At 39.8% G+C, this 14,170-nt stretch overlaps 1 protein-coding gene across 17 annotated transcripts in view; it reads left to right on the top strand.

The window, feature by feature from the left end:
* The window catches only part of MBTD1 (mbt domain containing 1), a 71,446-nt gene extending 62,447 nt beyond the window's left edge, over positions 1–8,999 (top strand). For 15 of the 17 annotated variants that reach the window (XM_060646429.3, XM_060646431.3, XM_060646430.3 and 12 more), the window contains 2 exons: positions 756–932; positions 5,771–8,999. In XM_060646429.3, the coding sequence (XP_060502412.1) occupies positions 756–932; positions 5,771–5,889 (296 nt within the window). In that variant the 3' untranslated portion in view covers positions 5,890–8,999. The remainder of the gene's footprint in view (positions 1–755; positions 933–5,770) is intronic. The other 2 variants (XM_060646433.3, XM_060646434.3) reach the window with 1 other exon arrangement.
* The last annotated feature ends 5,171 nt before the right edge of the window (positions 9,000–14,170 follow it).

A 14,170-nucleotide genomic window follows, 5' to 3' on the forward strand; every position in this document is an offset into this window, starting at 1 on the left:
CACAAAATGCTCTCTGTAGTTCATTTTGTTTTATTTTATATTTTTTTTTTAAGTATTTTATTTTTAAGTAATCTCTACACCCAACATGGGGCTCACACTCATGACCCTGAGATCAAGAGTCAGCATGCTTCATTGACAGCCAGCCAGGCACCGTGCTTTGTGTTTTTTTAAATTGATTTAAGAATCAGGAACCAGAGGAGCACCTGGGTGTGTCAGTGGGTGAAGCGTCTGACTTTGGCTCAGGTCGTGATCTCATGGTTCATGGGTTTGATCCCTGCCTCAGGCTCTACGCTGATAGCTCTGAGCCTGCTTTGGATTCTCTGTCTCCTTCTCTTCCCCCCCCCCACTCCCCCCCCCCTCTCTCTCTGTGTCTCTCTCTCTGCCCCTCCCCCACTTGCACTTATGTTCTCTCTCAAAAATAAATAAACATTTAAAATATATATATATATATATATAATTTATTTATGTATTAACGTGTGTGTATATCCTTTTTTTTTGTTTGTTTAAGAGAGTCAGGAACCAGGATTACCAGGCTCTCAGAGACCAGAAATAATCTCCACCCCCCCCCCCATTCACCCCCAACATACACACCCACATGTACACACACTCACACTCCTTGTTTTCAGAAACACAGACCTTGCATAGTTGGTTCTCTTTTCAGAGTATCCTATGCAACATAATCTTTCCTAGTTATATTGCACTTTTCTTACCACGCATGTAAGTAAAAGCTTACTTTAGTCTGACTTGATATTTAGAGAGGAAGATGCCAGTTGGGAAGAAGCCTGTCAGTTTGTCGAGCCTGCCCATGACAGGTGGGGTGCGGAGGAGCTTCTCTGGTGACGAAGAGTTGACTCCTCCTCCAGCACAGACAGCCCCGGAGGCCTTCCCACCTCCCAGCACTAGCCGAGAGTTCATTCCCAGCCTCAAAACAGGTAATAGTCCCGTCAGCACCTCAGGTACTACAGGGGGTGAAAGTCTGGGCAGGGCGGTGGGAGACAAAGCATGGTCTGGCGTGACAGATGCTGACTCATTAAATTTTTATTTTTCTTTCAACTAAAAACTTCATCTTCACTAGTCCTTGGTAGTCACTTCACTAAGTTAAGTCATCAGGGAGGGGTTTTTATTTTATTATAAACCACTTCTGAGCTTCAGATGAGGAGAAAGCTCATCATTCCAGTTGGTGGAATTGAGAGGCAGCATGTCCTGGTTCGTGGTTTCATTAAAATGGCTGAACATTTTCCATTGCAGAATTCCATGTAGCTTGACCAGGGGAGAAGCACACCGTTAGGGATCAGTCTGATTAATCAGAGCCAAATATGAGGCTTTGCATTCCCATGGAATTTTGGTTCTGGTGGTAACATTTACCACAATCTTAGTTGAATAACATGGACTTGGAAATACAGTCTTGTGTAATTTCGGTGTTGAATTTGAGTAAAATTTAATTCCCATTATTTCACGCTTATGTACTTACAGTGATTAAGTAAGTGACATTTAATTTGAATTTAATTGGTTTGGCGAAGCTACTAGCTTGTAAGGAATGCAAAATGTTTTGCCCTTTGTAATTGCTAAGAACAAACATAGCACCATAAAATACTAGAAAGGTTTCACTTGCGTGTGATGAACCTCAGACAGGAGTGCGGAGGAGAGCACTTAGAAGCCAGAGTTGTCTTAGCCTTGGCATATGTTCTGCCATATCCTAATTATTGCTTTTAAACTCCCTTGTTTTATTTAATCTGTATTCTTTAAAATGCCTTTTGTATGTTGAAAACCCTGATGGGTGTTGATACCTAGCTGTGTTTTTTTCTTCTTCTTCCTCCTCTGTTTGTAATATCTTTATACCTGAAGTTTTGGGGGACTTGGGGGTTTTGGGGGGTGGGGGACAGGAGTGCCATTTTTAAGATACGTTCTTTAGCTTTAGTCTCCTTACCAGGGTATTAGGTCATCTTCATTCTTCCTACTCTGTCTTCCTGAAGATCACTCTAATAATATCCTTATTTCTAGAAGAAATTACTCTGTTTTGTGTAAAAAGTAGATGAGGACTGCAAATATGAGTTTATCTCCTCTTTAACGGAAAAACATTTAAAGTCTATCTAAAGAGCATTTCAGTTTCTTTTCTTGTTTGTCTCTTTTGTTTTGACCTTGTTATTTATGAAATAGTCTTTAAGCAATTAACTATAGATATTGTGAGCTCTGAATACGTTTGAATTTTTATTGGGTTTTGTTGGGTTTATTGGCATTTTTATCGGGTTTTAAGAATTAGACTAATTTAGAAGGTGCGTGTCACATTTTGTAAGATGTTACTAATTCATGTATAATAGAACCTAAGTTCTAGGATTGGCAGAACCCAAGAACTTAAGAGTATATGCATGGGATGGAAACCACAGGGTCTCCTAAGTGACTTCCTTCTTCCACCGGTGTCTGTAGTGTCTTCTGAGCTGGGGGCACATCATGTGGGACTTGGTGTGATTTTACTCTGGTGAAACTGTGGTACTACATTGCTATCTGAACTACCTGGAAGCTACAGTTTGATTAGCTACTCAGAGTTTATTACTTCTGGACTTCCAGCTAGGAAAATAGGATTTCCATTAGTTCATCTCCTGAAATATTAGTGATGAGAGTCAGCAAAGTGACTTCCTTTTAAGAACGGAGCTAGAAAAATGCACTTGCGCCGCATTCAGCCACAGGATCTATTTTATTTCATCCATCATTCATTGAGTATAAGGCCTAGAAAGGAGAAATGATTCGTGTGAAGATACCAGACCGGCATTGTTTTAGGTTCCATGAAAACCGTCAGACTGTGCATCAAAGCATTCCACATCTGAGTGAGCCTTTCACCTTTCTCTTGAGTTACTTTTTTTTTAAGCACATTATTTCCATATTTTAACATGAGTGGAAGCATACTCCAGAAATTTGTTGTTTATAGTAAATGCAGATAGTTTCAGGATGTGCTTTAGAATCTCGACTTACCTTTGTCCCATTTCAAAAAAACAAGCATCCATTTGAATGGAAGGTTTGGTCTGAAGCACAGGAACTCTTTTCTCATTCATTTAGCCATCTGATCATCCTAGAACAAGATACTGTTTTAACCAACCTTTTATTGTGGGTACTGCACCTTTAATGAAACATGGTTTGTTGTGTTTTGTTTGTTTTTTTTTTTTCTTTTCCATGTATTTATTTTCATGGTATTGTTCAAATGTCCTTAACAATTAATATGTGTTGGTTAGATTTAAAGGTTAACCATTATATTCTTGATAGTCTCCATAAAAGTATCGTTAATTATATTACGCAAAAGAAGAACTGCACAGTCGTGTTTACTTTGAGTTTCCCAACAATCTGATTGGTGTTTGTTTTGCTGTTATTATAGGCTTAGTGTATTCGCTTTTCTGTCTTTGGACTATTGAATTTTTTAACACCATTACCAAAACAAATACCAAAGTAAAATGAAGTGAATTGATCTCTCTCAAAAGAGTATTCTTTAAATTATTAAGATATCAAATACCATTATTCTTTTAAAGATTTTATTTTAAGTAATCTCTACACCCAGTGTGGGGCTCAAACTCACCACCCCGAGATCAAGAGTCCATTGCCTTACCAACTGAGCCAGCCAGGCACCCGAAAGACCACTATTTTTTAAACTAATCTTTGTAAATATGATCAGGAAGAAAGTATTTTTCTGTGACTGCACTACTTGACTTTAAAAATATAACCATTTTAATATTGTTCCACATGGTGGTACTATCTAGTTAGTGATTCAGGTAAACTCAGTTGGCTTACTGTTCATCTAAATACTCTCTGAGCCCTAATTCTTCTCATAAATGGACTTTTTTCTTTCTGTATAAGCAGTTCCCAGTTTCCATTCCATATATGTGCACATCGTCTTGTTCCAATTGTAATGAAAAGATCCGTAATGGAAAAAACAAAACTTGCACCTTTGATTTGAAGACGAGTTATCTCAGAGAGTAACACAGCCAGCACGAGTGGGAGTCACACGTTGCTCAAACGCGATTGTGGCAGGCACCGCGGCCCAGGGAGGCTTGCGCTGGCAGTCAGCTCCCCCAGCCACAGCCCCTGGAAAAGCTGGCTGTCTGTGGCCAAGTGTCCCTACTTTCCAGGGTCTTAATGGGAAATCTCTTGCTTCCAAATATTCAGTCAAATTTAAAAGAACCATGGGAGGAGGGAGTGGGAAGGACACAGTTTGTGACCTCTGATTTAACACATCCTTGTGCTGAAGAAATTGGAGAAGGAAGGGAGCACTGCTCACCGTGGGATTGGATCCCAGTCAGTGTGTTAGCATACAGGACCACCCATTCTTTCCAGTATTTGGAGCTTGACCAGCCCAGTTTTGGTTAAACGGTAACTTCTTTAAGAAACCTGAATACCTTTCTGAGAAGTTGGTGGTTACTAAGACTAGTTTTTAGCACCTAGCTGAGACCATTTTTATTTAAAAAGTAGGGAAGTAATTTTTTGAAGGAGAGTTCTGTAGGAAGTAACGGTAGACCATGAACCTCCAGGAAAGGATTCAGAGGAATCTGAAGTTACTGGATAATTGTGTTGAAGGACAGTAACTTCAGAGGGATTTATTTTTTTAAAAAAGGAAAATTTCAGTATTAAGTAGCCTCAAGTTTTTGCCCAAGGCCACTGCTGGGCCCAGCAAAGAAGACAATTTTTTCTTCATCTTTGCCCATGCATTAGAAAGAAGCCTTCCTGTCCCTAACGACTCTGACTAGCATGACTTCAGTGGCTATCAAGAAATCTAAACCCCACTGAAAATACTAGAAACTTAAAAACAGTTGTCCACAGAAATAAAGACTTACTAGAACATGGCCTGTTTATGAATCGAGGACCGCCTAGACTGTTGGGTTTGTCTTCATTAAAAAGGAAGTCATCAGGGGCACCTGCCTGGCCCAGTCGGTAGAACATGCAACTCAGTCTCAGGGTCATGTGTTCAAGTTCCATGTTAGGCGTGGAGCCTACTTAAAATTTTAAAAAAGGAAGTCCTCAGATCCTCCGATAAGGACTCAGGCAGTACTGCTGTTAGGTGATGCTGTTGCCATCATTAGCCATTTTGCACCAATGATTTTCACATTGCTGATGTCAGTAAAGTTTTATTTTACCTAAAATGATTGTTCAAGTTTTCCATGATTTTAGTTTTAACATAGGTGTTGATCCAATATCAGATTTATGACTTATTTTTATGAATATGAAAATTATGTATAAACATAACATGTCTATCATAGATGATATCATACTTTATATTATTTATAATACTGTCTTACTATTATTACCAAATTTATATCTTTTTTCTACAGGGAGTCTTTTTAATGAAGGTACTCCTTGGAGACGATAAGATTATATTGAAGTCATTTATTAACGTCACTTCTTTTAAATATTAGAGTTCAGAATCATGCAAGAAATGCGTCACTGTTGTATAGACATTGACATAAAAGTGAATACTTAGTTATAAGAAAAATTCAAATTATTCTCATCAAATCAGCGATCACTATTAACTTGACCACTTCATTGAAGAGGTTCATTGTGCAGTGTCTAGATTACGGCATTGTTCCTTTCTGGGACTTTCTTAACTGCCAATATATTTTAAGAATTAAAGTGAATTAAAGGTTCATACTTCTGGGGGTTAGTTTTAAGAGTTACGGAAGACATGAAGAAGTCTTATTAACTGTATACAGCTGGTGGAACCTGAAGACTGAAAGTAATCTGAATTTTCCAGAAAGGCTTAATCACATCCCCCGCATTTATCTCTCTCATGCAGTGACTACATTGCAGCTGAAGGAGGAGTTGATAGATGGAGAGGATTATAATTTCCTCCAAGGAGCGTCCGATCAGGAGAGCAATGGCTCTGCCAGCTTCTACATCAAACAGGAGCCCTAAGGCGGGCTCCGGACCCAGGGGCGGGAGGGGAGGGGTTTTACACAGGACTGATTTATAATCAACCGAGCTGTACAGCGGGGCTATTCCACTGGGACATTTTGCTAAACATAGAAAATTTCAGTTCCAGATTTTTCAGGTGGGTGGGGAAACTATTTTAGTCGTGGGGGGAAATTTTTCAATTTATAAAGATGGACAATTTTTGTGTTGTATTTGAAGCTTTTGGAAGAATTTTGTAATATTTTCCAAGTTTGGATTTATGTGCATTGTTAACAACTGAAATTCTAACTTTTTGGTAAGATTAAAGTTTAGGTAGCAGGATTGAAGGAAATGATTTAAAAGAAGGATATAATTGTAAATGCAAATGAACTGTCATTACAAATGAACCTTTTTGGTACCTGTTGGGAGATTTTGGGATTTTAGAAGTTAGGCCAGTCACATCTCCAGCTTCCTTTGCTGCAGAAATATGCAACTGAACCCCCCTCCCAGGGAGGGTTCATCACCACATAGGATCATGGAAGGGGTAATTAATTCTGCTTGTTGGCATTTTATTGCAGCCCATTTTAAATGTTTGTACAGAAATGTTTTTCATTCTGTGAAAATTTATTTGGAGTTCTATATGAAACTGGAAGAACTCTGGATACTTTTATATGTTCTCTTTTAATTAAAAAAAAAAAAAGATTAAAATTATCCTAACACTAAAGTGTTAAACTGGAATGGTTGACAAGATATACAGGATCTCAGTCTACATGTCGAGGGGTTGGGGAAAATGCAATATTGTCCGTAGTTCATTTTATTTTCCTTACTAAAGATACCCCACATGAGGGATTCTGGTCAGGCCTCTACCGTTTCCCTCCATCAGTTAGATGATACTTGGTATAACCACACCCCAAAACAGATGTTCTGCTGTATTACCAGTGGAATCAAATTCAGAGTTGTTTAAAGCCAAAAATCCGTTTAGATTTCAAAATCATTCCAGCTCTGCTTTTAACTATCCTGGATTTGTTAGAAAACTAATTTGAAAGAGAATTTAATTTTCTTAAAATTCCATATATATAAATATAAATATATATATATATATAGTATGAATTGTCTTTTAATTGTATTCAAAATTAATTTTAACAATAATAACTGATTTGGACCATTTCAGACATTCCCTATTTTAAAATTCACATGGCTTCCTTTAAAAAAAGGATACAAGGGTAAATTGGTGAAAGGTTTGCTCTCTGCATTTTTCAGACCTTCTGAGTTGTGACTGAATGAGAGAGCTCTAGCGTTTACCAGTGAGGTTCATAAACTAAACTCTCAGGAATTAATTGCATCTGTTCTAGAAGTGCTTCTGGGTCTTAGCCTGGCCTCTTCAGAGTGGTAACATTGGCCATCTCCTCTGGAATATAGGTAGGGCTAATTAGAAATTAATCAAAATGATTAACCTCTAAAGTCCTTCAGCCTATGGAATGCTTTAAAAAAACGGTAATGGAAAGCCCCAGGAGACCATTTTAGGTGAGATTTTTGTTTGAATTTTAAAATGCATAGAACATTAAAAACCAGCAATTTATTTTCTAAAATATTGCTCTACTTTTGGGAATAAATAGCATTGGTAATACGCACAGGTTTACCTCATTCTATGCAAGAGGGGTTAATAACATAAGGTTTTGTAGTTGCTACTGGAAGTAAAATTTGTTACTTTATAGTGTAAGAATGTATGGAATCGCATGTCAACATTTCTTAATACTGACTCTTTAGGGGCATAAATGCAGATCATATCAACGCCAGGTTGATTCTCACGTGTCAAATATATGTGAATTCAGCTGTTAAGTTACTGGATATTTATCTTAAACAACCTTACTGAGAGGGACCTACTGTAAATGTGACATCCTCACACTTCCCAAATCTTTAACTTAAAGAATCTTCCCATAAACTTAAAGCCTGGAAGACTTCCAAAGCAGGGCTTACCACGACCTTCGTTCTCAGGCTCTGGTTCCATGACACGTGACAGGGGCACAGGAAGCAGCTGCATGGTGCGCTTTGCCAGTGCCTTGGGCTTTGGGGCTCTGCAGGGACCTGAGAAACCCAGGAGGGATTTGATTTGGAGCCTGGTAATGAGTTGTGTACAATGCTCATTTGTAGCCAGGTCCTGTAAGCTTCCAATTATATAGCAAAACCAGGCTCTGAGTGTTTTCGAATTTCCCACCTGTTCGCCAAGTGTTTCCTGTCTTGACCCCGTGACCAACAGCTAAAGGTTGGCAAGGACTTCCTAGCAGCCTAAACACAATCTGAAGCCCTCCTCATCATTCAGGCTCTAACTCCTGCCGCTGATAAACAGGAAATAAGTCAGTGCAGAGGAGATTGGTGTCTTAGCCATAACTCCAGTCGTACAACCCAATAGCCCCATTCTCTTTTACGGTTCAAAATGTACTGCTGACCTTGGGTTTGCTTTCATTTTTTTCCTGTTAGGATTATTTGGGGATTTTTGGTAGTTTAAACTCTTTTAACCTTTTCCTTGCTGTGTATGAGGAAAGCTAAAGCTGTTATCAACAACTTCTACGGATACTAACACGGGTTTTCAGTGTTTGTTTGTTTTTATTATATTAATTTTGCGTGATGTGAATACCCTCTCCCATCAATATTTGTATTATGGTGCTATATATTTGGTAATGATCCTTTACTATTGGGAAGGGATTTTAAAAATACTGTGATTAAACTGGGTTGCTTCCTTTGATTTTCATATTTTAAATAAAGCCACAGTCATTTATACAAAAGAAAAGCATCTGTCCCTGGGCAAATCTTTTGAGGACAGAGGTCAAAGTAAACTGCATAAGGTTTTTACATCATTTCTGTATGTATTTGATATATAGATCAATATCTGTACAAATTTAATCTTTTATTTTCTTGGTAACTTGTGATCATTGAGAAAGTGTTGAGACTTTCTCAGGAAGTGTATATAATGGCGTGAAAAATTCCTTCAGAGAAACTTATGTTCCTTTCATTTTTACCAAACTGCAAATTTTCAGCATGGATGTGAAAAGCATTAAAATTATAACTTTGTGTACAAGATGAAAATAATTCACTAAATTTGCCCTTTTTTACACAAAATAAAATGTTAAAGTTGAGTCGTATCGGAGCGGTTCTTTAATACGCTTTAGTCTTTGAAGGGTGTCATTTTTTTATTCAAAGTACTTAGTGCCTTCTGTAAGCAATCACAGGTCTCTGAGAGAGTCAGGTCAGTTCCTTCCTCCCAGAACCTGTGCCCCTTGTGGGAAAGCAAGCACATGAGTGAGGAAGAATCTGCTGGTAGCTGACAAGGGAGGAACAGAATATGGATGGATATGTGGATGTGGCTGCATTTGAGCCAGGATTTCATAGAAAGGTAAATGGCAAAAGCACGGCATGGGCAGAGGGGAGTGCGACCGCCGGCAGGGAGGTTTCGTCACTTTAGAACATGCTGTTTCAGCCTCGGCATGCTTGCTAGAGGACTTTTTTTTTTTTTTTCATTTTTTATTATTTTTTAGTCTTAACATTTATTTATTTTTGAGAGACAGAATGAGACAGAATGTGAGTGGGGGAGGGGCAGAGAGAGAGGGAGACAACAGAATCTGAACCAGGTTCCAGGCTCTGAGCTGTCAGCACAGAGCCCGACACAGGGCCCAAACCCATGAACGGTGAGATCATGACGTGAGCCAAAGTCAGACACTTAAACTGCCTGAGCCACCCAGGTGCCCCATGGGGGACTTTTTTCTAAGCTCCCTTAACCTCAACAGCAGACAGAATTCCTAGGCTGTATATAAATTATCCCAGCTAGAGCACTATCAGCAATAACCAAAGTATGGAAAGAGCCCAAATGTCCCATCGATGGATGAATGGATAAAGATGTGGTATATATACAATGTAATATTACTCGGCAATCAAAAAGAATGAAATCTTGCCATTTGCAACTAAGTGGATGGAACTAGAGGGTATTATGCTAGGCGAAATTAGAGAGACAAATATAACTTCACTCCTATGAAGACTTCAAGATACAAAACAGATGAACATAAGGAAAGCAAAAATATAAAAACAGAGGGGGACAAAAAAAGAGATACAAATACGGAGAACAAACGGTTACTGGAGGGGTTGTGGGAGGGGGGATGGGCTAAATGGGCAAGGGGCATTAAGGAATCTACTGAATCATTGTTGCACTATATGCTAACTAGCTTGGATATAAATTTTTTTAAAAATCAATTAAAAAAAATTAAAAATTATCCCAGCTAGCTCTTGTTGTTTACATGAAGAGGAAATGCAAGACACCCTCCTTTACCAACAGTCTCTTCGGTAAGTTACTCAACATTTACTAAAAAAGCTGCAGAGAATTTTATGGATGTAAGATAATGGATTGAGTCTCTTCCCGGGTTAATTTCATCATCACACTTTAGAAATCTAGAACACATTCCAAGAAAAACAGTATCTGCTTTCTACCTTAAATGGCTTGAATAGTTGCCTAGTACATGGGAATTCCCAGCTTGGCTCTCATTTACAGTCCCATGAGCTTTAACATATATATATTATTCTTTAAGCCTCTTAGGAAACTAGTTTTCTGGTGTGCTTTATGCCCAGCATATGCATTAAGAGTAACAAGTGTTTCCCAGAAATAAGTAACTTTTTAGCCCTGTGTTGTTTACCCAGCCTTGTGAGATCAGGGAGAACAGTAAAGGATTTCCTCTTACAGACTTGCTGAGGCTGGCGTAACCCTCTTTGGCCGGTCTCACAAGCAGGCCAAATAGGGTTTGCCTATTGACAAAAAGCAAATAACCCTGTAAAAAAGTAATGCATTTTAAAGAAGAAACACAGATGGCTAACAGACACATGAAAAGATGCTCATCATCCCTTACCATCAGGGAAATACAAATCAAAACTACGATGAGATATCACCTTACACCTGTCAGAATGGCCAAAATCAAAAACATAAGAAACAAGTGTTGGCGAAGATGCGGAGAAAAAGGAACCCTCATGCGCTGGTGGGGATGCAAACTGGTGCAGCCACTGAACACAGTATGGAGGCTCCTCAAGGTTAAAACTAGAACCACCTCTCCCTCTCTCTGTCTCTCAAATCAACTTAAAAAACAAAAAGCTACACTACCATCCAGCAATCACACTACTGGGTATTTACCCAAAGAATACAGAAACACTAATTCAAAGGGATACACGCACCATTATTTATTGCGGCATTATTTAGAATTGCCAAACTATGGAAGCAGCCCAAGTGTCCATCCATAGATAAATGGGTAAAGAAAATATAGTGTATATATAAATACAATGGAGTATTATTCAGCCATAAAAATAAAAAAGGGCCGCCTGGGTGGCTGAGTCAGTTAAGCATCTCTTGATTTCGGCTCAGGTCATGATGTCACGGTTTGTGGGATTGAGCCCCGCGTCGGACTCTGTGCTGACGGTGTGGAGCCTGCTTGGGATTCTCTCTGTTCCTCTTCCGCTTGTGTGTGCTCTCTCTCAAAATAAATAAACTTTAAAAATAAATTAATAGGGGCACCTAGGCGGCTCAGTTAAGTGTCTGACTTCAGCTCAGGTCATAATCTCACAGTTTATGGGTTTGAGCCCCATGTCGGGCTCTGTACTGACAGCTCAGAGCCTGGAGCCTGCTTAGGATTCTGTCTCCCTCTCTCTCTGCCCCTCCTCTGCTCACACACACACTCTCTCTAAAATGAACATTTAAAAAATGTTTTTTAATTTAAAAATAAATAAAAATAATAAAATACTATAAAAAATAATGGGAGGTGCCTGGGTGGCCTAGTTGGTTAAGTATCTGACTCTTGATTTTGGCTCAAGTCATGATCTCATGGTTTGTGGGATCAAGCCCTGCATCAGGCTCTGTGCTGACAGCTCAGATTCTCCCACTCTCTCTCTCTCTCTCTCTCTCACTTTAAAAATAAATAAAAAGCATGAAATCTTGCCATTTGCAACAACATGGATAGAGCAGAGTATAATGCTAAGTGAAATAAATCTGAGAAAGATAAATACCACATGATTGCACTCAATGTGGAATTTAAAAAACAAGCAAAGGAGGGAAAATAGAGACAAACCAGGAAGCAGACTCAACTCTGGACAACAACTGACCGTTACCAGAGGGGAGGTGGGTGGGGGCACGAGGGAACCAAGGGGTGGAGATTAAAGAACATACTATGATGAAAAAAATAAAGCATTTTGGTTTTTTAAAGGTTTTATATACATATATATGTGTGTATATATATATATGTATATATATTTTAGAGAGAGGGCAAGCAAGTAGGGGAGAGGGAGAGAATCTTTTTTTTTTTTTAATTTTTTTTTTTTTAACGTTTATTTATTTTTGAGACAGAGAGAGACAGAGCATGAACGGGGGAGGGTCAGAGAGAGGGAGACACAGAATCAGAAGCAGGCTCCAGGCTCTGAGCCGTCAGCACAGAGCCCGACCCGGGGCTCGAACTCACGGACCTCGAGATCATGACCTGAGCCGAAGTCGGCGGCTTAACCGACTGAGCCACCCAGGCGCCCCAAGGGAGAGAATCTTAAGCAGGCTCCACACTCACAGAGCCCAATGTGGGGCTTGAATCCCATGACCCTGGGATCGTGACCTAAGCCAAAAAACAAGAGTCGGACGTTCAACCGAGCCACCCAGGGCCCCTAAGGTAACGCATTTTAAACAATGCGTGTAATACACGTTCAAATAAAAGTTGTACTGAAATCATAAAAGGTTCTGAAGGAGTTAACTGCTTTCACACACCTAGCTGGTATATAGGATTTACCCTCACCACAGTCCACCTTTTCTCATTCACTACCAAAGTAAGTCCTTAAGTCCACACCGTAAAGTCCACAGCTTTCCCCACTCCAAATTTGACTCCAGTTACCCTCCAACCTTATAATTTTCTGGAGTCACTTGGAAGGAAAACTAGGTAAAGCAGAGTGGCCAAGAGCGTGGGGTCCGAATCCAGCTGCCGGCACTGAAACCTTACTCCTTTACTGGTTAAGTCTGTAATCTGGCTCCGTTTCCTCAGTCGTAAAGTGAGGATACCAACCTCCTAAGAGTTGTGAAGACTGTAAATAAACTGATGTATGTAAAGTTGTTAGAACAGCCTTGACACAAAATAAGCCCATAATTAACTGCTGCTGCTAATCCAAGTACCTCAGCCCGTGTGCAGAGGGATCACCGGGGGACACATTAAAATGCTGAACCTCAGGGGGCACCTGGGTGGCTCAGTCGGTTAAGCGGCCGACTTCGGCTCAGGTCATGATCTCGCAGTCATGAGTTCGAGCCCCACGTCGGGCTCTGTGCTGACAGCTCAGAGCCTGGAGGCTGTTTCAGATTCTGTGTCTCCCTCTCTCTCACCCTCCCCCATTCATGCTCTGTCTCTCTCCGTCTCAAAAATAAACATTAAAAAAAAAAATTTAAAAAAAAATGCTGAACCTCGGGACTGTCCCATCTGTAAGTTTAATAATCAAACTTCTACTTAATGTAGTGAGAGCACGTAGCGTATATAAACATTAAATGTGACATTGAAAAATAATTTAGAAAATGTTGAACTCGTTGACTTGTAACATTTTTTGCACCAAACTGTCAATGTATTTTTGTCATTGTTTTCTAGTCTAGCAATATGCATTAAAAAAAGTAACAATGGGGCACCTGGGTGGCCCAGTCTGTCAGGCATCCAGCTCCGGCTCAGGTCATGACCTCATGGTTCACACGTTCAAACCCCACGTCGGGCTCTGTGCTGACAGCTCAGAGCCTGGAGCCTGCTTCAGATTCTGTGTCTCCCTCTCTCTCTGACCCTCCCCTGCTCATGCTCTCTCACTCTCTCTCAAAAATAATACAGAAAAATTATTTTTTTTAATTTTTTTTCATCTTTATTTTTGAGAGAGAGAGAAACAGAGTGTGAGCAGGGGAGGGGCAGAGAGAGAGGGGACACAGAATCCGAAGCAGGCTCCAGGCTTCGAGCTGTCAGCACAGAACCTGACGCGGGGCTCAAATTCACGAAAGTGAGCTCATGACCTGAGCCGAAGTCAGAAAGAAGCTTAACCGACTGAGCCACCCTGGCGCCCCGAGGGGAAAAAAAAATTTTCTTAAATAATACGGAGTCTTTTATATGCAAGTCGCATATCAACTTTCACCAGTTGCCTAACAGAACATAGCTATTCATAAACCCACATATTCCCGTAACCTCCAATTTTTTTTTTTTTTAAGGTTTTATTTATTTTTGAGACAGATAGAGACAGAGCATGAACGGGGGAGGGCAGACAGAGAGGGAGACACAGAATC

This window comes from Panthera onca, chromosome E1, assembly GCF_046562875.1.
Source record: "Panthera onca isolate mPanOnc1 chromosome E1, mPanOnc1 haplotype 2, whole genome shotgun sequence".
Classification (NCBI taxonomy): domain Eukaryota; kingdom Metazoa; phylum Chordata; class Mammalia; order Carnivora; family Felidae; genus Panthera; species Panthera onca.